We start from the raw sequence: 23,143 nt of genomic DNA on the forward strand, positions 1-23,143 counted from the left end.
CTGGGTAAGGTTCTATTATTTACTTTTTACAATTGAGGAAATTGAAGCACAGAGAAATGAAATAACTTGCCCAAGGTAACACAGCTAGAAAATTGCAGAGGTGGAATTTGAACCAGGCAATTTGACTTATCCATTATGCTATACCACCTTCTCTCTGCTATATTTCAAAATATTTTTAGTTCTTTAGATGAGGCAAGGAAAAAGGCCTAATCTACATAATTTTTTATTCAGAAAACAAGGGTAATTTTTTATTCAGAAAACAAGGGTATAAGGGTAATATAAGGGTAATATTAGGGTATAAGGGTAATTTTTTTATTCAGAAAACAAGATATAAGGGTAATATACCTATTAGCTAGTAATGTCTTTTTCTTTTTCTTTCTTTTTTTTTTTTTTTTTTGAGACAGAGTCTCACTCTGTCGACCAGGCTGAAGTACAGTGGCACAATCTCGGCTCACTGCAACCTCTGCCTCCCGGGTGCAAGCGATTCTCCTGCCTCAGCCTCCTGCGTAGCTGGGATTACAGGCGCGCGCCATCACGCCAGGCTAATTTTTTGCATTTTTAGTAGAGCCAGGGTTTCACCACGTTGGTCAGGCTGGTCTCAAACTCCTGACCTGATGATCCACCCACCCGCCTTGGCCTCCCAAAGTGCTGGGATTACAGGCGTGAGCCACCGTGCCCGACCAATTAGCTAGTAATTTCAAGGACTCACTTATAGGGCCTTTTTCTACATTCAGGGCCTTTTCAACTCCTATTTCCCTTTCCAGAATCATTTTTGCAAGTCTGCTTCCTTATCATTCAATTCTGAATTCTAATGTCACGTCCTCAAAAAAGCCTTCCTGACCATCCTATTTAAATTTACAGCTATCTCCACCCATCATTTTTTCTTTCATAGCACTTGTCACCCTCTAAAATCATTTTTTATACTTACTTGTCTATTGCTTGTCTCTCCCTACCAGAATGTAAGGTTTAAGACACATGTTTTCTCTACCTCATTCTTCCCAGTTGTCTCAGCATCTATGTATGCAATTCGTATTTGGTAAATATGAGAAAAATAAAAATTGCCCTTGGTGTCACCAACGGAACTGACACTTCAGTGTTGTTAGGAATTGGCTGTGGTGTTCCCCTGTTAAAACGTAACAATCTCACAAAACACTAACATTATACTGAGAGGTGACAATGTGCTAGCAGCCCTCACTCTCAGGGCCTCCTTGGCCTCCGGCCTCGGCGTCCACTCTGGCAGGGCTTGAGGAGCCCTTCACCCCGCCACGGCACGGTGGGAGCCCCTTTCTGGGCTGGCTGAGGCCTGAGCGTCCTCCCTCTGCTTGTGGGGACGTACGGAGGGAGAAGACGCGTGGATGGGAACTGGGGATGCGCTCGCCGTCAGGTGTGAGTTCCGGCGGGCGCCCGCGCAGGCGCGGGCTCTGGCTCAGCATCCCGCACACGGAGCAGCCACCGGCACCACAGGCCCAGGGCAGTGAGCGGCTTAGCACCCGGGCCAGCAGCTGCAGAGGTTGCGCCCGGTCCCCAAGCAGTGCCGACCCGCCAGCGCTGCACTCAAAATCTCACCGGGTTTAGCTGCCTCCCGGCGGGGCAGGGCTTGGGACCTGCAGCCCGCCATGTCTGAGCTCCCCGTCTGCGGTGGGCTCCCGCCTCCCCAACGGGCGCCGCCCCCTGCTCCGTGGTGCCCGGTCCCATGGACAGCCCAAGGGCTGAGGAGTGCAGGCGCGGCTCCCGAGGGGCGGGCAGCTCTGCCTGCATCCCTGGTGCAGGATCCACTAGGTGAAGCCAGCTGGGCGGGGATGGGGAACTTTTATATCTAGCCAGAGGATTGTATGCACATCAATCAGCACTCTGTGTCTAGCTCAGGGTTTGTAAATACACCAATCAGTACTCTGTGTCTAGCTCAAGGTTTGTGAATACACTCTGTATCTAGCTAATCTACTGGGGACTTGGAGGACTACCACTCTATGATTGTGTCTGGCTCAAGGATTGTAAAGGCACCAACCAGCACTCTGTCTAGCTCAGGGTTTGTAAATACACCAATCAGTACTCTGTGTCTAGCTCAAGGTTTGTAAATACACAAATTGGTACTCTCTATCTAGCTAACTCTGTATCTAGCTAACTAGCACTCTGTGACTGGGTGTCTAGCTCAAGGATTGTAAACACACCAATCAGCACTCTGTCAAAACGGACCAATCAACTCTCTGTAAAGTGGACCAATCAGCTCTCTTTAAAATGAACCAATCAGCAGGATGTGGGTGTGTTGGGGTCCCTGCCCAGGGTGGTGGAGAATGAAAGAACACACAAAAGACAAAGACACACAGAGAACATGGCGGCCGCGCTCAGAGCCTCTGCCTCACTTTATTTATACTCCATAAACCCCACGTCAGCAGAAAGCATGCAATGCAAAACAAACTTTCTTTTCCCAGATGTAACCTTCTACTCAGTTGTTTCTATGCTCTTCCTTATCTGCCCGCCTTCTTGGCGCCTATGGGAGTTCATTAAAAGTTCAATTGGAGATACTGTCCTTGAGCCCTATCTATTCTCAGCATACTGTTTTCAAAGACCCCTGCATGGGGTGGGGCCAGATAAGCAAATAAAAGCAGGCTGCCGGGCCAGCAGTGGCAACCCAGGTCCACTTCCACACTGTGGAAGCTTTGTTCTTTTGCTCTTTGCAATAAGCCTTGCTGCTGCTCACTCTGTGAGTCCATGCTGCCTTTGTGAGCTGTAACACTCACCAACAAAGGTCTGCAGCTTCACTCCTGACAGGGAGACCACAATCCACCAGAAGGAAAAAGCTCCAGACACATCTGAACCTCTGAAGGAACAAACTCCAGACACACCATCTTTAAGAACTGTAACACTCACCGTGAGGGTCTGCGGCTTCATTCTTGAAGTCGGTGAGACCAAGAACCCACCAAGTTCGGACACAGTACCAGGTCATTCTGTGATCGTAATGAAGTGAGACAACAAACAAGATCACACTATTTTTGCCTAACCAGATTTTTAAAAAGGTCACTGTGGAAACTACAAAAATATCAAACTATCCTCCTCCCCCAGCTAATATAATTGTTGCTTCTTTACTGATTACAGCTTTAGCCTTGCACTTTTCCTCCCTCCTAAAGGTAAGATGTAGTATGATCCCCAATGGCAGCGGACCCCACAGCCACTGCGCACTGAGACACTACACAGCCAATCCCAAGCCACATCAGGCTCGCCCCTGCCTGTACACAATAATTTCTCTATGCACCTAATCGTCTTCTGAAACTCCCTGTACCTAGCTGAAGAGTATATTCCTTTAATCAATGATTACTTTTGTTCCCTCCTTTAGAACTGAAAAACAATGCTAAGGCCTCTCCCACTCCCTCTAGCCTCTCATCCTCTTAAAATAGAAGAGGAAAAAAATCCAAACATAAAACTCAATTTTTAACAAAAACTCTCCTTTCGCTGACACTGCCCTCCCCAAATAAGTCACCAGTGGGTTCCTTCCTTGTTTTCCTAGAGACTTTTCTTTTTTGCATTTTAGTGTCATTTTTCTTCCTCCTTCAGTCTGACATGTCCCTTTCATTCTTAGTTTGCTGATCAAACTCATATTAAGGAAAATAAGTTCCTTTCCGCTTTTTAACCCCTCACCCCCATCTCAAATGACAAATGCATCTAGGAATCCCTTTTCACACTCACTCTGGCATTGCCCTCTCTCAGGAACCTTCCAAAGTTATTCTAACCCGACCCCTCCACTTGTACAAGCCCAGCGGCCCCATAGCTTACCCATCCTTGCAAACCAGTACTCATCCTATAACCTGCCCCCAACCCGATCAATCCCATATATCCGATTCCAGCCCTGGGCCCAAATTCCATACCCATATCCAAGTCCGCGCCACACTAACTCCAGTCCCGCACCTATGCTTGCCTGAACCAGCACGTGATCCCGGCCGACTCCACAGCCAATGAGTTCCCTGAGTCCACACCCATAGCCAATCCCCGGCCACGTCCAGGCCGGCCTCCATCTTATCCCCTTCCTCACTCAAGCCCAACCCGCGGCCCCCACCCCTTCCCTCCTCCATTTCCATCCGGTCCGCGATCGCGGCGGACCCCACAGTCAACGCGCGCCGTGAGTCACACTCCACAGCCAATCCCTGGCCACATCCGGGCTCGCCCCCGGCCCGCCCTATTGTTCCCACAAGCCCGGAACCCACCAAATCCCGCCCCTCCCCTCCCAAAAAAACACCCCTTATCCAGTCTTTTCCAGCCTAGAGATCACAGCCTAGCCCTCAGCCAAAGCGCGCACTGAGTGCAAACCCCAGAGTCAGTCCGTGTCCCGGCTCCGCCCCCCGCGTCCGAATCCCGCCCAGCCAGGCCCTCAAGCCCAGGCGGGTCTCGAGCCTGGAGAGGCGAGGTTCCCGCACCAGATAGGTGAGTGGGGCGGGCGCGCGGAGCGGCTCGGCGCGGCGCTTCAGTGCGGACTGACGAGGGCCTTTCCGGCCTGCGGGGCGAGGGGACGGGGGCCGGGCTGCTCTTGCCTGAGTCACGCGAGAGCCGCCTGCTGGGGCGGCTGCAGGGAGTCGGCCCTGGATTAACAGTTTGAGGGGAAGGCGCCGAGGTGACTGGCCTCCAAGAGGGATCCCCTAGACCCGGTCACCGTCTTGGCGCTTTTACTCTTGATTTCGCTGTTTGGGCTTTTAGAAGGTAGTCTGAGAAGAGTGACTTTGGGACTCTTAATTTAAAAATCCAAAAGACGCTGACGCCTATAATCCCAGCTCTTTAGGAGGCCGAGGCGGTCGGATCATGACGTCAGGAGATCAGTTAGCCATCCTGGCTAACACGGTGAAACACCGTCTCTGCTAAAAATACAAAAAATTAGCTGGGCGTCGTGGTGGGCGCCTATAGTCCCAGCTACTCGGGAGGCTGAGGCAGGAGAATGGCGTGAGCCCGTGGGCGGAGCTTGCAGTGAGCCGAGATTGCGCCACTGCACTCCAGTCTGGGCGACAGAGCGAGACTCCGTCTCAAAAAAAAAAAAAAAAAAAAAAAATCCAAAAGGAGGATACCAAGGCTGTTAGGTTGCCTTATAAATGAAGCTTAGCAGAATCCAACATCTGTAGTTAAAAGAGAAAAGTAGTCAAGTCTGTTGCTTTTGGAGTCAAGTGGCGCAGAAATGGCCTTCCTTCGCTTCTCCCACGCGTGGCTCCTTTGCGGCCACCTGAGGAGGACTGGGGCTGCAGGTCAGCCCTTAGCAAGTCTGACCTCGGGAGCTAAAACCGAATTCCTGGTATCACCCAGGCAGCCACACTGCTTTCCCTCTGGAGAAGTTTATAGTTACACGAATCCCATTTTCGTAGAACAGGTTTTCAGCAGTTTCAGGCTGGTGTCTCCTTAAATCATGTGCTGCCCAACTTTGGCCAATTCTTTCCGCTGTTCTAAAGACGTAGCTTTGAAGTCCATCCTTCCACAGTACTCCCCCGTCCAGGACTTTGTTCACCGCCTAGATTCCCTGTGTTGTATCAGTGAACCTTATAAACATTCTAGAAGCAAACTAACAAGGTAGAGTATGAAAGGAAAATCAGTTTTCCAGTGGTCGGACTCTTGTAACAGTGTGGGCGGCGCATTATTAGCTGTAGCCCTTTTTGCCTCATGTTAATCTTGCTTGAACTTGCAGTTAACACAGATGTTCTGGGCTTTGTCAAATTAAATCTCTTCCTACCTCTCCTCCCCATGTGTAAAGTATAAATTGATCATTTGGATTTAAGTCTGGAGCTTTAAGCTTCATAAGATTTATTTTGACTGCCTTGTCTGCCTTTTAGCCTTATATTCGGCCCTCAAAAATTCACCAGCTTTCTCAGCTTCAGGCCACCCCCAAATCTGCCAAGCATGCCCTCTGAATCTTCATTTTAAACAGTCTAACCCATTGATAATAATTCAACAGTTTCATTTGTATAGATCGTGCGTTTTGGAATGTGGACTTTATGCATAATATGCTATAATTAGATCACATAGATCATCCTGATTCATAAGTTGCCAGGTTTTCTTCACAGAAGTTGTTTTTAGGGAGAAAAATACAAAGAAAATATTGTTTAGAATTAAGAGCCATATACCTTTTTATTTTCTTCTATCTTTTTGGTGACATCTAAATTTAATGTATTTATCTCATTGGTGAATATATATATGCAGTGTTGATTGCATTAGAAAATGCTGCTCAAAATGTGTTTACTTAATAAAATACCTGGTACCTAGAGAGTATGGCTCACCCAGTCTGGGGTGAAATCTCCCAGAAGCTGCACTCCAAGCTCACTTGCTTTTATTATTAGCACATTACCTCCATCATGCGGTGTACTTCCTGGCAACTGACCCAGCTCTTCCTTTCTCTTCCATTGTCCAAAGTTTCAACTGTTCTCTTTTGGGACAGTTGTGCCATAATCAGCAAATTCCATTGTATCTTTATGTCTTTAGAGGGTTCCCTCTACCTGCTTGCTTTAACTCAAACCTTATTAATTTATTCATCTATTGTGAAAAATGGAGAAACTGAGGCCCAGCAGGAGTCCATAACTTGACTACAGATAGACACTTCTTAAGATTGAATTCGACTTTAATTTCTTAATGTGGTGAATCACATTAATAGGTGTCTTATATAAACCCAACCCCCCTTGGTCATGATGTATTATTCTTCTTGTATACTACTGGGTTTGATTTGTTAGCATTTTATGTAGAAGTTCTGTTTAGTTTCCATAGATTAGGTCTCTTTTCTCTAAGGTTTGATAACTGTTAGACGAAATGCCATCCACTGATATAGCAGCCTTATACTTAAGAGGCTTAAGAGAACAACATTCTCAGAGTAAAACCTTATGAGAAATATCTATTTGCCTGAATGTTTTTAGAAAACTGGGTTTTCTTTCCACTTCCAAGTAGCAGTATTATTATAATAGAGTTTCATTGCCTTAATCTTCCTCCATTTACCCATGATGGATATCAATTTCCTTACAGGTAGAGAAGCAATTCAGAATGCATGCCTATCATGCCACTGGAATCCACTAAAATGGCTTGCGGGAATTGTTGGAGGAAGTACCTTCAGAATAACCTAAGATTCACTCTATAGTCTTTCTATTTATCAAGGACCTACTATCATTCATCTTTTCAAATAACTTTTTAAATAATTGTTCCTAACAACTTTAATTTACTGTTACAAATTGTGCTTTTACTAGTGACTGTTATCCAGAGGATTCTGAAATTTGAGTCGTTCCTAGGTTGAAATACTCTGGATTTTATGGCTGCTAGAAATGGAACTTTCACTTACTGAAATTTAATGCTCTTGACTAAATTAAAGCCTTGGTTTCTGAATTAAGAATATTCATACAGCTCTCTAGTTTGAAATGATGTGAATATAAATTTGTATAAGGAAGAATACATTTATTAGAATGCTTCCAGTGATGAGAGATTATATCATAGAAAGAAAACTTGAAAGAAAGTAAGCTCACTTATCAAAAATGTTTGCTTGGATTTTACGTAAGCTTATGATATACCAGCTGGCTGTAAGTGTCTGATAATGATGTACCCATCATATATTTATTCCTCTTCTCAACTTTTCTTTTATTTAATAGCATGTTTTTGGCCCAGAGGAGCCTCTGCTTTCCTAGTGGTAGAGCAAAATTCCTGAAGACAATTTCTTCTTCCAAAATCCTCGGATTCTCTGCTTCTGCTGTAGGTATTGCTTACTTACAGATAAATTATTGTACATATTCTGCACTGTCCAAAAAATACGTAATTCTTTATGTAATTCTTCAGATGCTTTTTTACAAATATTTTATTGAAATGAACATTTCTATTATATATGATGGAGGTGTCTCTTGTCGTTGACTAGAATTAACATTCACTGAGCAACTGCTTGCCTGTCTGTGGATCAGGCAATGTGCTGGTCATTATATATTCATTACCTCATTTTGTCTTCACAAAAGTGTTCAAGTTAATGAATATAAGTCCAGTGGCATGGGAAAAAAGTAGGAGAGGATATCTCAGGAGGACTGCTCAGGGATGGAAAAAGGTTTAAAAACCATAACCACCAAATACAATGCATACATCTGCTTTAGGAACTTTATTCAGTCAACCAAAATGCATTTTTTAAAGACAATCAGAGAGATAAGAATGTGGACTGGGTATTAGATGATAACAAGAAATTATTGTTGGTGAGGTGTGGTGATGAAATTGCAGTTATATAAGCGGCAGTACTTTTGAGATATATGCCAAGTATGTAGGAGTGTAATGACTTAAGGTCTAAGATTTGCTTTAAAGTTACTCAGCAATTAAAGAAAAAAAAAAAGGAGGCAAAATCTTGAGAATTACTGAATCTGGGTAGTGTGCATATGAGTGTTTTATATTAGGTTAAAATATATGAAATTGCTACTTTTTGTATGAAAATTCCATTTTTGGCATATGAAGTGCCATTTTTGTCATACATGGTTGAATATTGGCAATTTTGTGTTCAACCTAATTCTAATCTCTCAGCTGGTTTAAAATTTTCTCAGTGGTTCAAAATTTTCATAAAAAGCATCATCAGTGTCTTCTATATGTAAATCCTATGAATTCTACCTCATAACTGTTTTGAATTCTCTCCTCTTTAATGCCACCGTGACCACCTTTTTCAGACCCTCTCCCAACATAGAAGTTGGTTGAAGCCAAGGAAGTGGGTGTGCTTCGCCAAGGTGGTCATATGAAACCGTGGCACTAAAAGGGCATTTGTGTGCAGAATCCTCATTTGTGGAACTTTTATTAGACTACGTATGCCAGGGCCCACCATTATGCATTCTGATTCTACATATCTGAAATGTATTTTGAAAAATCTTTCCAGGTGATTCTGATGTATGTCCCAGGCAAGAACCACTAACAATGCATTATTCAAACTTGTGGACTATTTGGGATAGCACTAAATCCTCTCCATGCCTAGCAGTGGAATGGTTGGGTTGTGTGGTAGCTTTATGTTTAATTAAGTAACTGCCAAAGTGTTTGTATCATTTTAACTACACTGAAAAACTGTCTATAGTTCATCAGAGGCTTTGCATTTAAAATAATTGCACAGGGATAAAGAGATAAATATTCTTCCTGTTGCTGGGCAAATGAAAAACACTGGCCAGTGTTACAAAAGCAACAGTGATAAGTTTAAATTAAGAAAGAGTTGTCAGAACCAGCCAGGTAAGTTACTGTGAACCTACTTAGAATATTCGTTTCATCCACATCATCCTTAATGTCATTGAAAACCTACTGGGAAGGTTACCTCCAAGTGAGGGAATAGAATGGAGGATAGACTGTACTTTCCTGTATTACTTGCTTTTTTACAAAAACATTTTACGTATTCTCTAATTTTAAAGACTGTTTTGAATACTAAAGGAAAAATGTAGGTGAGGCACGGTGGCTCACACCTGCAGTCCCAGCACTTTGGGAGGCTGAGGCCAGTGGATCGCTTGAGACAAGGAGTTCAAGACCAGCCTGGGCAACATGGCAAAACCCCATCTCTATTAAACATACAAAACATTAGCTGGGCACACTCCTGTAGTCCCAGCTACTTGTGAGGCTGAGGTGGGGGAATCACCTGAGCCCAGGAAGTTGAGGCTGCAGTGAGCTATGTTTGCACCACTGCTCTCCAGTCTAGGTGATAGGAGTGATATGCTGTCTCAAAAAAAAAAAAAAGAAAGAAAGAAAGAAAAGAAAAACATGTACTGCTATACAACAAGAAGAGAAAAAAAAAAGAGAGAGAAACTCAGAATGAAAATCTTTTTTGGTCCTGTCTTTTAGCACCTAGATCTTAAAGAGTTAGAAATTGGAAGGTAATTTTATATTATCCTCTAGTGCCAGAGTGCCAGTGAATATTGATGGATAGATGACTGATAGAAAGAGAAGGAAGGAAAGAAGCAAAGAAGATTTCACAAATGAGTTTTGACAAATGTGTGACATGCGTCCATGCTGAATAGTTTCCCTAGGAAGTCTTATATAAAGAAGAATTTGTGAGGATAAGCAGTTGATAGATTATTAATGAAAGAAGAATAGAAAACCAGATGGAATACAAATTGCAATCTGGGCCAGGTGTGGTTGCTCACGCCTGTAATCCCACCACTTTGGGAGGCCGAGGCTGGCAGATCACTTGCGGTCAGGAGTTTGAGACCAGCCCAGCCAACATGGTGAAACCCCATCTCTACTAAAAATACAAAATTTAGCCGGGTGTGGTAGTGGGCACCTGTAATCCCAGCTAGTAGGGAGGCTGAGGCAGGAGTATCACTTGAACCCAGGAAGCAGAGGTTGCAGTGAGCTAACAGCGGGCCACTGCACTCCAGCCTGAGTGACAGAGTGAGACTCCGTCTCAAACAAAACAAAAAAAATTGCAATCTGAAGGACTAAACCTGAAATGAAGGTTAGTCTAACAAAGGGTGACATGTGATAGAGGGGGTGTCAAGAGAGTATGTGGGAACTCCCTGTACTTTCTGTTCAATTTTGCCACGAACCTAAAATTGCACTAAAAAATAGCCTGTTTTTTTTTTTTCTTCTTTTTTTGAGACGGAGTCTCGCACTGTCGCCTAGGCTGGAGTGCAGTGGCACAATCTCAGCTCACTGCAACCTCTGCCTCCCGGGTTCACGCCATTCTCCTGCGTCAGCCTCCCGAGTAGCTGGGACTACAGGCACCTGCCACCACACCTGGCTAATTTTTTGTATTTTTAGAAGAGATGGGGTTTCACCGTGTTAGCCATGATGGTCTCGATCTCCTGACTTCATGATCCGCCCGCCTCGGCCTCCCAAAGTACTGGGGTTACAGGCGTGAGCCACCGTGCCTGGACCTAAAATGGTCTATTAATTTTTTTTTTAAGAGATTCTAAAATTTAAATGTCCACCAGAGAACCACAAAAGCAACACTGGACAAAACCTTTTCCTTAGGTCTGTCCTTCCTTAGAAGTCAACCCTCTCTCTCTCTCTCTTTTTTTTTTTTTTTTTTCCATACAGAGTCTTCCTCTTGCTGCCCAGGCTTGAGTATAATGACACAATCTCAGCTCACTGCAGCCTCTGCCTCTCAGGTTCAAGCGATTCTCCTGCCTCAGCCTCCTGAGTAGCTGGGACTATAGGTGCCCACCACCACTCCCAGCCAATTTTTGTATTTTTTGTAGAGACAGGGTTTTGCCATGTTGGCCAGGCTGGTCTCAAACTCCTGGGCTCAAGCGATCCACCCTCCTCAACCTCCCAAAGTGCTGAGATTACAGGCATGAGTCACTGCGTCCACCCCAACCCTCTCTTTTGTACATTTAGTCCATACCCAACATTTCTTTGCCTCCTTTAGTGCAAAGTTACTCATCCTACTTGTATCTAAGAGAATCTTTTCTACTTTCTGAGTGGGCACTAGTTTTGGAGTGTATATATTGTATGCCATGAACTATATTTTTCCGCTTATGGCTTTGCCTCATTTAATTACCATAGCACTTACGTGGGGCAGGTATCCATTTTCCTGCTTAGCAAATAAGGAAACTGAATTTCAGAGACATCAGGTAAACTGCCTACTTCACACACTAGGAGTTTTGATGTTTACTTTTGAACTAAGATCTATCTGGCTTGAAAGCTCTTTGCATTAAACAACCTTGAACAACATACTTAGAACATAGGTGTATTTTTAGCATCAGAACATGGCGTGTGTGAGGGACTGAGCACAGACTTGCCCAGATTCAGACTTACCAATCTTCCTGTTTCGTGTGCCCAGCAGAAACAACCTGTTTCTCAGCCTCAAACCCAAACTTCCAGTTGCCCTGATTGGTTCAGCCTGACTCTGTCCAACTCTGATTTAATTATAGCTGTCATTGGGGGGACTGAGATTACACAGTGTAGGCAAGCCAAAGGGCCCCAGGCCTATTGATATGGGTGAGGACAATACTCACACACTCCCTTCACTTACTCACTCTTCCAAGGTCTTGACTTAAACCCAGTTTTTTTTGAGAGAATAAATCAGACTTTTTGTTCTCTGCTTGGCCTGACTCCATTTCTGGCATTCCAGCCATGTGTTTACCTATGTTATCAGCTCTCAGGTTTAGAGAAAGCCTTGTTTCCAATAAGCTTGTTTCTCTGAAGTAATTGTTAAAAGATAATTTTCGGAAAAAGGTTAAATCATGACTCATACAAATATAAAAATGAGCATGTGCCAAAGATTTTTATTTTACTCATGTGATATAAGGTAACCAGACAGAAGTTATAACCAGTACAGAGGGAAAGTCACAAAGCACAAATTTATATGTAGTAAAGGAATTGGATTGCAAATGAAGGCAAAACTGTTTTTTCTACAGGGTGGAGGGAAGGTAATCAAACTGCTAGAACCAGAGTTTGCATGCCTATCACTTAGCTTCAATTTACAAAAGTGCAAAATAACTCAAAGGCAAATTCTAGCCCCGCAAATATCAGCTCTAAAGCTGTGCTGTGGCCAGTGCATAGTTTTCTATTGAAGTACAATTTTTCCCCAAATATATTATCTCTCAGAGGGAGTCCAAATTGTTTCCCTTTCACTCAGCAGATCTGTTCAGTCAACAGATGTTAAAATAGTTACAGCATATCAGGCACAAATAATTCTTTATAAAATAAAGTAACAAAATATATGTTGTTTCAAAGTTCCAATTAAGACCAGCCATGGTAGCTCACCCTTATAATTCCAACACTTTGGGAGGCCGAAGCAGGCGGATCACTTGGGCTAGGAGTTCGATACCAGCATGGCCAACATGGTGAAACCCTCTCTACTAAAAATACAAAAATTAGCCAGGTGTGGTGGCGCATGCCTGTAATCCAAGCTACTCAGGTGGCTGAGGCACAAGAATCACTTGAGCCTGGGAGGCAGAGGTTGCAGTGAGCCAAGATTGCACCACTGCACTCCAGCCTGGGCGACTGTGTGGGACTCTGTCTACAAAAACAAACAAACAAACAAAAAAGCTACAACAAAAGGGTTCCTGTTAATTATACACACTTTTGAGCTTAATATAATTGCATTTTTTCTTTATGTATCTTTAAGCATCTTTCCCTGCTTTACATTTCCACTTCTGAGTTTTACTTTCATTTCTTCCACCATTACAGGAATATTCTGTTTTCCTCTGCCATCTAGTGGTAAAAGAAAGTAATTTTCCTGGTTTTTTGAATGGATAGTCATCCCTTAAAAAGCATCCAGATTGTGCAGTAGTGCTAGCGACTTCGCAGTTCAGCCCTCGTACCCAACAGCCGCCACTGGTGCTGAGTTGCTAGGAAGCCCCTGTCAGCGAGCTCCTTGGAGCTTGAACCCATTGTCACCCCTCCGACTCACCGGCAAAAAAAAAAAATGGTTGAAGCAGATCGCCCGGGAAAGCTCTTCATTGGTGGGCTTAATACGGAAACAAATGAGAAAGCTCTTGAAACAGTATTTGGCAAATATGGACGAATAGTGGAAGTACTCTTGATAAAAGACCGTGAAACTAACAAATCAAGAGGATTTGCTTTTGTCACCTTTGAAAGCCCAGCAGATGCTAAGGATGCAGCCAGAGACATGAATGGAAAGTCATTAGATGGAAAAGCCATCAAGGTGGAACAAGCCACCAAACCATCATTTGAAAGAGGTAGACATGGACCGCCCCCACCTCCAAGAAGTAGAGGTCCTCCACGAGGTTTTAGAGCTGGAAGAGGAGGAAGTGGAGGAACCAGGGGACCTCCTTCACGAGGAGGACACATGGATGACGGTGGATATTCCATGCATTTTAACATGAGTTCTTCCAGGGGACCACTCCCAGTGAAAAGAGGACCACCACCAAGAAGTGGGGGTCCTTCTCCTAAGAGATCTGCACCTTCAGGACTAGTTCGCAGCAGCAGTGGCATGGGAGGAAGAGCTCCTCTATCACGTGGAAGAGATAGTTACGGAGGTCCACCTCGAAGGGAACCGCTCCCCTCTCGTAGAGATGTTTATTTGTACCCAAGAGATGATGGGTATTCTACTAAAGACAGCTATTCAAGCAGAGATTACCCAAGTTCTCGTGATACAAGAGATTATGCACCACCACCACGAGATTATACTTACCGTGATTATGGTCATTCCAGTTCACGTGATGACTATCCATCAAGAGGCTATGGCGATAGAGATGGATATGGTCGTGATCGTGACTATTCAGATCATCCAAGTGGAGGTTCCTACAGAGATTCATATGAGAGTTATGGTAACTCACGTAGTGCCCCACCTACACGAGGGCCCCCGCCATCTTATGGTGGAAGCAGTCGCTATGATGATTATAGCAGTTCACGTGATGGATATGGTGGAAGTCGGGACAATTACTCAAGCAGCCGAAGTGATCTCTACTCAAGTGGTTGTGATCGGGTTGGCAGACAAGAAAGAGGGCTTCCCCCTTCTGTAGAAAGGGGGTACCCTTCTCCACGTGATTCCTACAGCAGTTCAAGCCGGGGAGCACCAAGAGGTGGTGGCCCTGGAGGAAGCCGATCTGATAGAGGGGGAGGCAGAAGCAGATACTAGAAACAAACAAAACTTTGGACCAAAATCCCAGTTCAAAGAAACAGACAAAAAAAAAAAGTGGAAACTATTCTATCATTACTACCCAAGGACTACTAAAAGGGAAAATTGTGTTACCTTTTTTAAATTCCCTGTTAAGTTCCCCTCCCTAAGTTTTATGTTCTTGTGAGGAAAAAGGTAAAACATGTTTAATTTTATTTGACTTTATGACACTGCTTTTCAACAAGCAAATGTTAAATGTGTTAAGCCTTGTTGTACTAGTAACTTTGTAACTTCTAACTTTCCAAGTAGAAGTGTCCCTAAAGACCACTTCCTATCTGGTTTTTCCCAGTAAATGAGGCAAGCAATTTTAAGATCTTCCATAAAACATCTAGCCATCTGAAATGGAGAGATGAATTGTTCTGCCTATACAAGCAAGCTAGCTATTAAGAGGGTGGTTGGGGTATGCTACCCATAAGATTTCATGGTGTTTTCCAACGGAAATCTCAATGTTCTTAGTATGCAAAACCTGAAATCAGATGCCTATGTAAGGAAATTGCTATTCACCCAGTAAACCCAGAAAAAGCAAATGGATAATGCTGGCCATTTTGCCTTTCTGACATTTCCTTGGGAATCTGCAAGAACCTCCCCTTTCCCCTCCCACAATAAGACCATTTAAGTGTGTCTTTAAACAGCTGCAGAATACTAAATAAAAAGTTTGGCCAGAACCAACCATGAAGCTGCAAAGGTGCTTGGTCTAACTGTTTCAAATTTTTGCAACTCTAGTGTCTCACTTTTAAAGGAACAGTTTGATTGCAAAGGAGAAAATAGTTAAGTAATAAAGTTATCTCCAACTTCCGAAAGGCTTGTGACTTCTAAAAAGTGAATATATCAGCATTCCACATCAGATTTAAAGCATCAAATGCCTGTGAAACAGCAAAGATGGTTGAGGATTATGCTCATTATGGTTGTGGAGTGCTGCTGATTGATTCACAGTAGATAAAGCTGGCAGTAAGAGAAATCAAATGCTAAGAGTTGTTGAAGCAGAAGGCGGCTGATTGTCAGTAAGTCAGTACAGTTGCATAAGCAGTGCTGTCAGAATTGGTTTGGTGCAGGCAATAGATTTTGCCTTCAGGGGTTCCTGTGGATCTCAGGAAGGCATCAATGTTGATTAACACTCATAACTAAGGAGTGAGTGGTAGTTACTTAAAACGAGTAATTGACCAAATGGAAAAGGGGAAGTAATTAAGGAAATTGGTAAGTGGAGAAAGTTCTTGTGGTCCTTTACATAGATTTTACAGCTTTGGGTTTCATTTTGTTTAGCTAAAGTCATGGGGACAACTCTTCAATTTAGAGCTTAAAAATGGTAGCTCTATCTAGTGAAGTGTCTGTCAGTAAGTGAAACATTTTTTGGTGGTGGCTTATCTAGAAACAGTTTAGTTGTAGAATACAACTTATGAGTGACATCTGAAAAGTAACAACCATGCTAAGATGGCAAACACACTGGAAACAATTGGGCCACTTGGCTTTCTTTTGCTGTATTGTTTTATAAGCCTACTTTACCTCCCAGTCTTGGAAACAAGTTTTAGTTTATTGCTTTGGACACTAGAGCCAATAGTATAATGTTCTCAAAGGAAACAGACTTGAGTTGTTGGATTGGAGGAACTAATTGAACTTCTAATTTTTTTTTTTTTTGTCATTAACTATGGCACTGTCATATTTTAACATTTGCAGCTAAGGAGAGTAAGTACAACATTTTTAACTTTCGTTTGACAGACTACTACTAATCACAGACCACTAGGGTAATGACCAAATTTATGTGGTTGTTGCACTTCCCAACCCTTCCATATTCTTATAATTACTTGGGTTACAGCTTCTGTGAGGACCTTTTGGCCCTTGAGATATCCTAAATATTTAAGATATTTAGATATCCTAAATATAGTATAGGATATAGAGATTATACCAAATATGAATGAATATTGTTCAAGGAGTATGTTAAAATGACGAGACACCAGTTTTGATAGTTTACTGACCTAGCAGATGTGTGGAAAAAGAATCAGATCTTGATTCTTCTGGGTCTATACTGGTTGTAAAACAATGATCTAGAAAATGTTTTCCTTGTTTAACTGGTAGTTGAACATAGAACTTGGGTATTATAGATCACTTCTCACTTTTTGGAATGTTTTCTATTGACACTTTAACAACAAAAAAAAAAATCCAAAATCTATGAGATAATTTTGTTAAAGTTGGCTTGCTTGGGGAGATGCTTGGTCCAGAGGGAGAAAAGAGGGCATGATTTCAGAATACTCTGGCAGCTTTTTAAATTCAGCTTTATCAAGTTACAGTAAACTGTATCCGTTTAGAATTACAACTCAATGGTTATTTTGACAGATGTATATGCCATGAAGCCACTGTCACCATCAACATGCACAATACTCCCGTCGCCCCCAAAAGATTCCTCAAGTTCCTTTGCAGTCCATCCCTCACGCTGCTGATTTGTCTTTGTCACCATGTATTAGTTTGCTTCGTGGTGTTGTTTAGTACTTTATATAAATGGGATTGTGTAGCATGTACTTTTTTGTTTATGGTTTCTTTCACACACATAATGACTTTGAAATTCACCAGGTTGCAGTGTATTAGTAGCTTATTCCTTTTATTGCTGAGTAGTATCCCATTATGTGAATATGCCATTATTTGTTTTTCTACTTGCCTGTTGATGGACCTTGGGATTGTTTCCAGTTTGGGGCTACTGTGAATAAAACTGTTAGGAACATTTGTGTACATGCCACTGTGTAGACGTAGGTTTTCCTTTCTCTTGGGTAAATACTTAACAGTAAAATGGTTGGGTTGCATGGCAGATTTATGTTTAATATTTAAGTAACTGCCAAACTGTTTGTTTTCCAAAGGGACTATACCCTTTTATATTCCCACCAGGGTTGTGTAGAGTTCCAGCTGCCCAGCATTCCTGCCAACACTCAGTTTTCAGCCATTCTGATGGGAATCTAGTGGTATCTCATTGTGGTTTTATTTTCATTTCCCCAGGTGACTAATGCTTGTAAGCATCTTTTAAGTACTTTTTGGCCAGTTGTATATCTTCTGTGAAGTTGTTGTCAAATCTTTTGCCCACTTTTAATTGGATTGTTTGTCTTATTGAGTTGTAAAATTTGTTTATATATACTGTATTAAAGTCCTTTGTAAGATACATATTTGTAAATACTTTTCTTTCATTCTATGGCTCAGAATCTGGCAACTTTTTAAGAGATATTTGAGCCCACTGAATGATATATAGATTTTATAGTTTTTTCAAGTCAAGCCATAATAATAACTAACGTTTTTTGAGTGTTCATCTTACAGTCCCTCTATGGTCATGAAGGTGGGAGATGTGACTCTATTTAGTCTCAAGTAGAGAGTTCAAACTGAGATAGTGGGTACAAATGGAGATGAAGTAAAGCCCTGTGATGTTCAAGTTCCTGGTTTCTGTTACCCTTCAGTCTGGCTGGACCTCTGCCTTTCCCATGGTAACATGAGCGTTCTAATGAATTCTCCCTTTTCACCTAAATTGTTTCAGATTGAGTTTCTGTCACGCAACTAAGAGATCTGATTACTATAGCTTTGGAACTTCTAAAGCATTTTATGCACTTGTCTCTTCCCCACTGTTCAACCTGAAGCATGTACTCTGCCCTTTAGCAAAAATCACAGCTCCGCCAGGTGTGGTGGCTCATGCCTGCAATCCCAGCACTTTGAGAGGCCAAGGCAAGAGGATTGTGTGAAGCCAGGAGTTTGAGTCCAGCTTGGGCAAAGCAAGACCCTCTCTACAAATGAATGTTTAAAAAAAAAAAAAAAAAAAAAAACAAGGGTAGGCATGGAGGCTCACACCAGTAATCCCAGCACTTTGAGAGGCCAAGTCAGAAGGATCACTTGAACCCAGGAGTTTGAGACCAGCCGGGGCAACATAGCAATATTCTATCTCTACCAAAAAAAAAAAAAATTAAGAACAAAATTAGCCAGATCGTGGTGTCATATACCTGTAGTCCCAGCTATGGAGGAGGCTGAGGTGGGAGGATGACTTGAACTTGGGCAGTTGAGGGTGCAGTGAGCCATGATTGCACCACTGCACTCTAGCCTGAACAACGGAGCAAGACTGTCTCAAAAAAATAAAAATTAAAATTAACCAGGCATATTGGCACACATATATCATCCTAGCTACTTGGGAGGCTGAGGTGGAGATCACCTTAGCCAGGAGGTTGAGGCTGCAGTAAGCTATGAGATGGTTGCACTGCACTCCAGCCTGGGTGACAGAGCGAGACCCTGTCTCAAAAAAAGAGACACCACAACTCCACCCGCAGAAGTAATAAAATCTCATGGAAGCATGAGCAGCCAACACAATTATATAGCAGGAAAGAAAAAGCAAAAAAGCTAGGAAGGAACACAACAAAGTTTCTTTTTAAGATCTGTATTTAAACAAAGACACTTAGGAAGTGGTACAAGTGCTAAGGAATGAATTAATACTAAATGTCATCAGTGTGATGGTTGGAACATCAAAATATATATAAGATATATATTATACATACATGTGTATATTATATACATATGTACATATGTGTATGTATTATATATATACATATCTATATATAATACAGTTATGCTTCACTTAAAAACTGGGATACATTCTGTGATCATAGAGTGTACTTACACAAACCTAGATGGTATATAGCCTGCTACACACCTAGGCTATATGGCATAAACGATTGCTCTTTGGCTACAAATCTATACAGCATGTTACTGTACTTAATATTATAGGCAACTGTGTAACATCATGGTATTTGCATATCTAAACATAGAAAAGGTACAGTAAAATGCAGTGAGATAAGAAAATGGTACATCTGTGTAGAGCACTTTCCATGAATAGAGCTTGCAGGAATGGAAGTTGCTCTGGGTGAGTCAGTGAGTGAGTAGAGAGTGAATGTGAAGGCCTAGGACGTTACTGTACACTACTGTAGACGTTATGAACACTGTGTACTTATGCTATATGAAATTTATTAAAACATTTTTTTGCCGAGTACAGTGGCTCATGCCTATAATGCCAGCACTTTGGGAGGCCGAGGCAGGTGGATCACCTGAGGTCAGGAGTTAAAAACCAGCCTGGCCAACATGGTGAAACCTCGTCTCCACTGAAAGTAGAAAAATTAGGAAGGGCACGGTGGCTCACGTCTATAATCCAGCACTTTGGGAGGCCAAGTAGGGTGGATCACCTGAGGTCAGGAGTTTGAGAACAGCCTGGCCAACATGGTGAAACCCCATCTCTATTAAAAATACAAAAATTAGCCAGGCCTAGTGGCAGTTTCCTGTAATCCCAGCTACTCGGGAGGCTGAGATAGGAGAATCACTTGAACCCGGGAGGTGGAGGTTGCAGTGAGCCGAGATTGCGCCATTGCATTCCAACCTGGGTAACAAGAGTGAAACTTCGTCTCAAAAAAATAAATAAATAAATTTTTTAAATACAAAAATTTGCTGAGCATGGTGGCACACGCCTGTAGTCCCAGCTATTCAGGAAGCTGAGGCAGGAGAATCACTTGAACCCAGGAGGCAGAGGTTTAGTGAGCCAAGATTGCACCACTGCTCTCTAGCCTGGGCAACGGAGTGAGACTCCGTCTCAAAAAAAACAAAACAAAACGAAAAATCTTTTTTCTTCAATAATAAATAGAAGACAAATTCACCTACTGTAACTTTTTTACCTTATAAGCTTTTTAAATGTTTAATTTTTGACTCATAATAACACACAAACTATACAAAATATTTTATATCCTTATTCTATAAACTTTTTTCTATTTTTAGAAATTTTATTTCATTTTTTCACTTTTTTTGTGTTAAAAACTAAGACACATATGTTAGCCTAGTCCTACCCAGAACTGGATCATCAATATCGCTGTGTTCTACCTCCATGTCTTGTCCCAGTGGAAGGTCTTCAGGGGCAATAACATGTATGTAGCTGTCATTGCTATGATAACAATGTCTTCTTTTAGAATATCCTGAAGGACCTGCCTGAGGCTGTTTTACAATGTTTTTTTTTTTTTTTAGTAAAGGTACACTCTAAAATAATAATAAAAGGTATGGTATAGTAAATACATAAGCCAGTAACATAGTTGCTTGTTATCAGTATCGAGTACTATGTACTGTATGTAATTTTATGTTCTAGACTTTTATATGACTGGCACTGCAATAGGTTTGTTTATACCAGCATCATCACAAACACATGACTAATGCATCGTGCCACAATGTTACAATGGCTCCACTAGGCAAGTAGGAATTTGTTTTGTTTTGTTTTGTTTGAGAGGGAGTCTGGCTCTGTTACTCAGACTGAGGTGCAGTGGTGTGATCTCGGCTCACTGCAATCTCCGCCTCCCGGGTGCAATTCTCCTGCCTCAGCCTCCAGAGTAGCTGGGACTACAGGCGCATGCCACTGTGCCCAGCTAATTTTTGTATTTTTATTAGAGACAGGGTTTCACCATATTGGCCAGGCTGGTCTCGAACTCCTGACCTTGTGATCCACCCGCCTCAGCCTCCCAAAGTGCTGGGATTATAGGCATGAGCCACTGCACCCGCTGCAAGCAGGAATTTTTACCTCCATATAGTCTTTTGTTTGTTTGTTTTTGAGATGGAGTCTCTCTCTGTCACCCAGGCTGGAGTGCAGTGGCATGATCCCAGCTCACTGCAACCTCTGCCTCCTGGGTTCAAGTGATTCTCCTGCCACAGCCTCCTGAGTAGCTGGGACTACAGGCACTTGCCACCACGCTTAGTTAATATTTGCATTTTTCATAGAGACGGGGTTTTACCATGTTCGCTGGGATGGTCTCAAACTCCTGACCTCAGGTGGTCCGCCCACCCCGGCCTCCCAAAGTGCTGAGACTACAGGCATGAGCCACCATGCTCAGCCTGCTTCGTATAGTCTTATGGGACTACCGTCATATATGCGATCTGTCATTGACTAAACGTGTTGAGGCAGCACATCACATGGCTCTGTTGTATATATAATGTAAAGCTTCAATAAATGTTCATCAAAAGTGAATGTGTTTAGTTTGATAGAACCAGATGACTATAACGTTGAGGATATTATCTTTCTTGTGATAATTAGTAGTTTTGTTACAATAGAGTACTCACCTTCCACATCAAACTTTAAAATGAGGGGGAAAAGAGCAGAGACCATATTATTAAAATGCACAGTAGAAACACCAAAATGCAGGGCTGCATGCTGTGGCTCATTCCTGTAATATCAGCACTTTGGGAGACCGAGGTGGGCAGATCATGAAGTCAGGAGATCGAGACCATCCTGGCTAATGTGGTAAAACCCCATCTATACTAAAAATATGAAAAATTAGCCGGGCATGGTGGCACATGCCAGTAGTCCTGTGTCCGGAATTTATTCCTTCCTGTGGGTTCTTGGTCTCGCTTACTTCAAGAATGCAGCTGTGGACCCTCACAGTGAGTGTTACAGCTCTTAAAGATGGTGTGTCCGGAGTTTGTTCCTTCAGATATGTCCAGAGTTTCTTCCTTCCAGTGGGTTGGTAGTCTCGCTGACTTCAAGAAGGAAGCGGCAGACCCTCGCAGTGAGTGTTACAGCTCTTAAAGGTGGTGCGAACCCAGAGAGTGAGCAGCAGCAAGATTTATTATGAAGAGTGAAATAACAAAGCTTCCACAGCATGGAAGGGGACCTGGGTGGGTTGCCTCTGCTGGCTGGGGTGGCAGCTTTTATTCCCTTATTTGGCCCCACCCACATCCTGCTGATTGGTCCATTTTACAGAGTGCTGATAGGTCCATTTTACAAAACGCTGATTGATGCGTTTACAATACTTTAGCTAGACACAGAGTGCTGATTTGGTGCATTTACAATCCTTTAGCAAGACCCAGAGCACTGATTGGTGTGTTTTTACAGAGTGCTGATTGGTGCATTTACAATCCTTTAGCTAGACGCAGAGCGCCAATTGGTGCATTTATAATCCTCTAGCTAGACAGAAAAGTTATCCAAGTCCCCACTCAACCCAGGAAGTCCACCTGACTTCACCTCTCAATCCCAGCTACCCAGGAGGCTGAGTCAGGGGAATCACTTGAACCCAAGAGGCAAAGGTTGCAATGAGTTGAGATCGTGCCACTGCACTACAGCCTGGCCAACAGCGAGACTCTGTCTCAAAAAAAAACACCAAAATGCATTGCAAGACAACAAGACACTGGAAATAACAAATGCCCAGCAACAGGGGAATGAATGAGTAAAATATGGTACAAAAACAATCAAAAATATACATTGTAATTAAAAGTGAAATTTTTATGACTCAGAAAATTCATAAAATACTTAAGATACAGTACTTTGTTAAGAGACAATTTAAAATATTTTTTAAATGACATATGATTGCAACTACAAATCCCTACTTCATAGATCTAAAAGACAGTAACAGTTTGGGCCCCCCAGCATCCAGGCCCCCCATGAAAGGGGTGCTCACTTCTGCTCTTCGTGGTCCTGAAGTGTGATATCCATCTGCTTCCCAAGCCTGCTTCTCTGTTTTCTCCTCTCCCCTCTCCAACCATGAGCTTTGCGTTTTCTATATCTGGCCTTTTCTTGCACTTATTATTACTGTTACTAATATTAAACTTTTTGGCAGTAACCTTGGCTTCTCTGGATGAAGACTTGTTTCA

At 42.6% G+C, this 23,143-nt stretch overlaps 3 protein-coding genes across 19 annotated transcripts in view; 2 read left to right on the forward strand and 1 right to left on the reverse strand.

The window, feature by feature from the left end:
* LOC114671702 (uncharacterized) overlaps positions 1-4,289 on the reverse strand; it is a 205,654-nt gene extending 201,365 nt beyond the window's left edge. For 9 of the 16 annotated variants that reach the window (XR_013400716.1, XR_013400709.1, XR_013400704.1 and 6 more), the window contains exons 1-2: positions 3,861-3,924; positions 2,869-2,945 (exon numbers count right to left, since the gene is read on the reverse strand). Coding sequence is in view for 3 of the 16 variants with exons in the window: in XM_077953215.1 (XP_077809341.1) it covers positions 2,869-2,945; positions 3,901-4,070 (247 nt within the window). In the remaining 13 variants the exon portion in view is untranslated. Of the gene's footprint in view, positions 1-2,319; positions 2,489-2,868; positions 2,946-3,860 lie in introns of those variants that run through there. The other 7 variants (XR_013400692.1, XR_013400688.1, XR_013400699.1 and 4 more) reach the window with 2 other exon arrangements.
* RBMXL1 (RBMX like 1) lies at positions 4,234-17,658 on the forward strand. The gene is made up of 3 exons (XM_002801630.4): positions 4,234-4,413; positions 7,590-7,689; positions 13,069-17,658. Exon 3 carries the CDS (start codon positions 13,307-13,309, stop codon positions 14,480-14,482), a length of 1,176 nt encoding a protein of 391 aa, XP_002801676.1. The 5' UTR covers positions 4,234-4,413; positions 7,590-7,689; positions 13,069-13,306; the 3' UTR covers positions 14,483-17,658.
* KYAT3 (kynurenine aminotransferase 3) overlaps positions 4,234-23,143 on the forward strand; it is a 59,482-nt gene continuing 40,572 nt past the window's right edge. Inside the window, exons 1-2 of one of the 2 annotated variants that reach the window (XM_015144487.3) lie at positions 4,234-4,413; positions 7,590-7,689. In XM_015144487.3, coding sequence (XP_014999973.2) covers positions 7,591-7,689 — 99 coding nt within the window. In that variant the 5' untranslated portion in view covers positions 4,234-4,413; position 7,590. The remainder of the gene's footprint in view (positions 4,414-7,589; positions 7,690-23,143) is intronic. The other variant, XM_015144489.3, reaches the window with a different exon arrangement.

This window comes from Macaca mulatta, chromosome 1 (assembly GCF_049350105.2).
Source record: "Macaca mulatta isolate MMU2019108-1 chromosome 1, T2T-MMU8v2.0, whole genome shotgun sequence".
NCBI lineage: Eukaryota > Metazoa > Chordata > Mammalia > Primates > Cercopithecidae > Macaca > Macaca mulatta.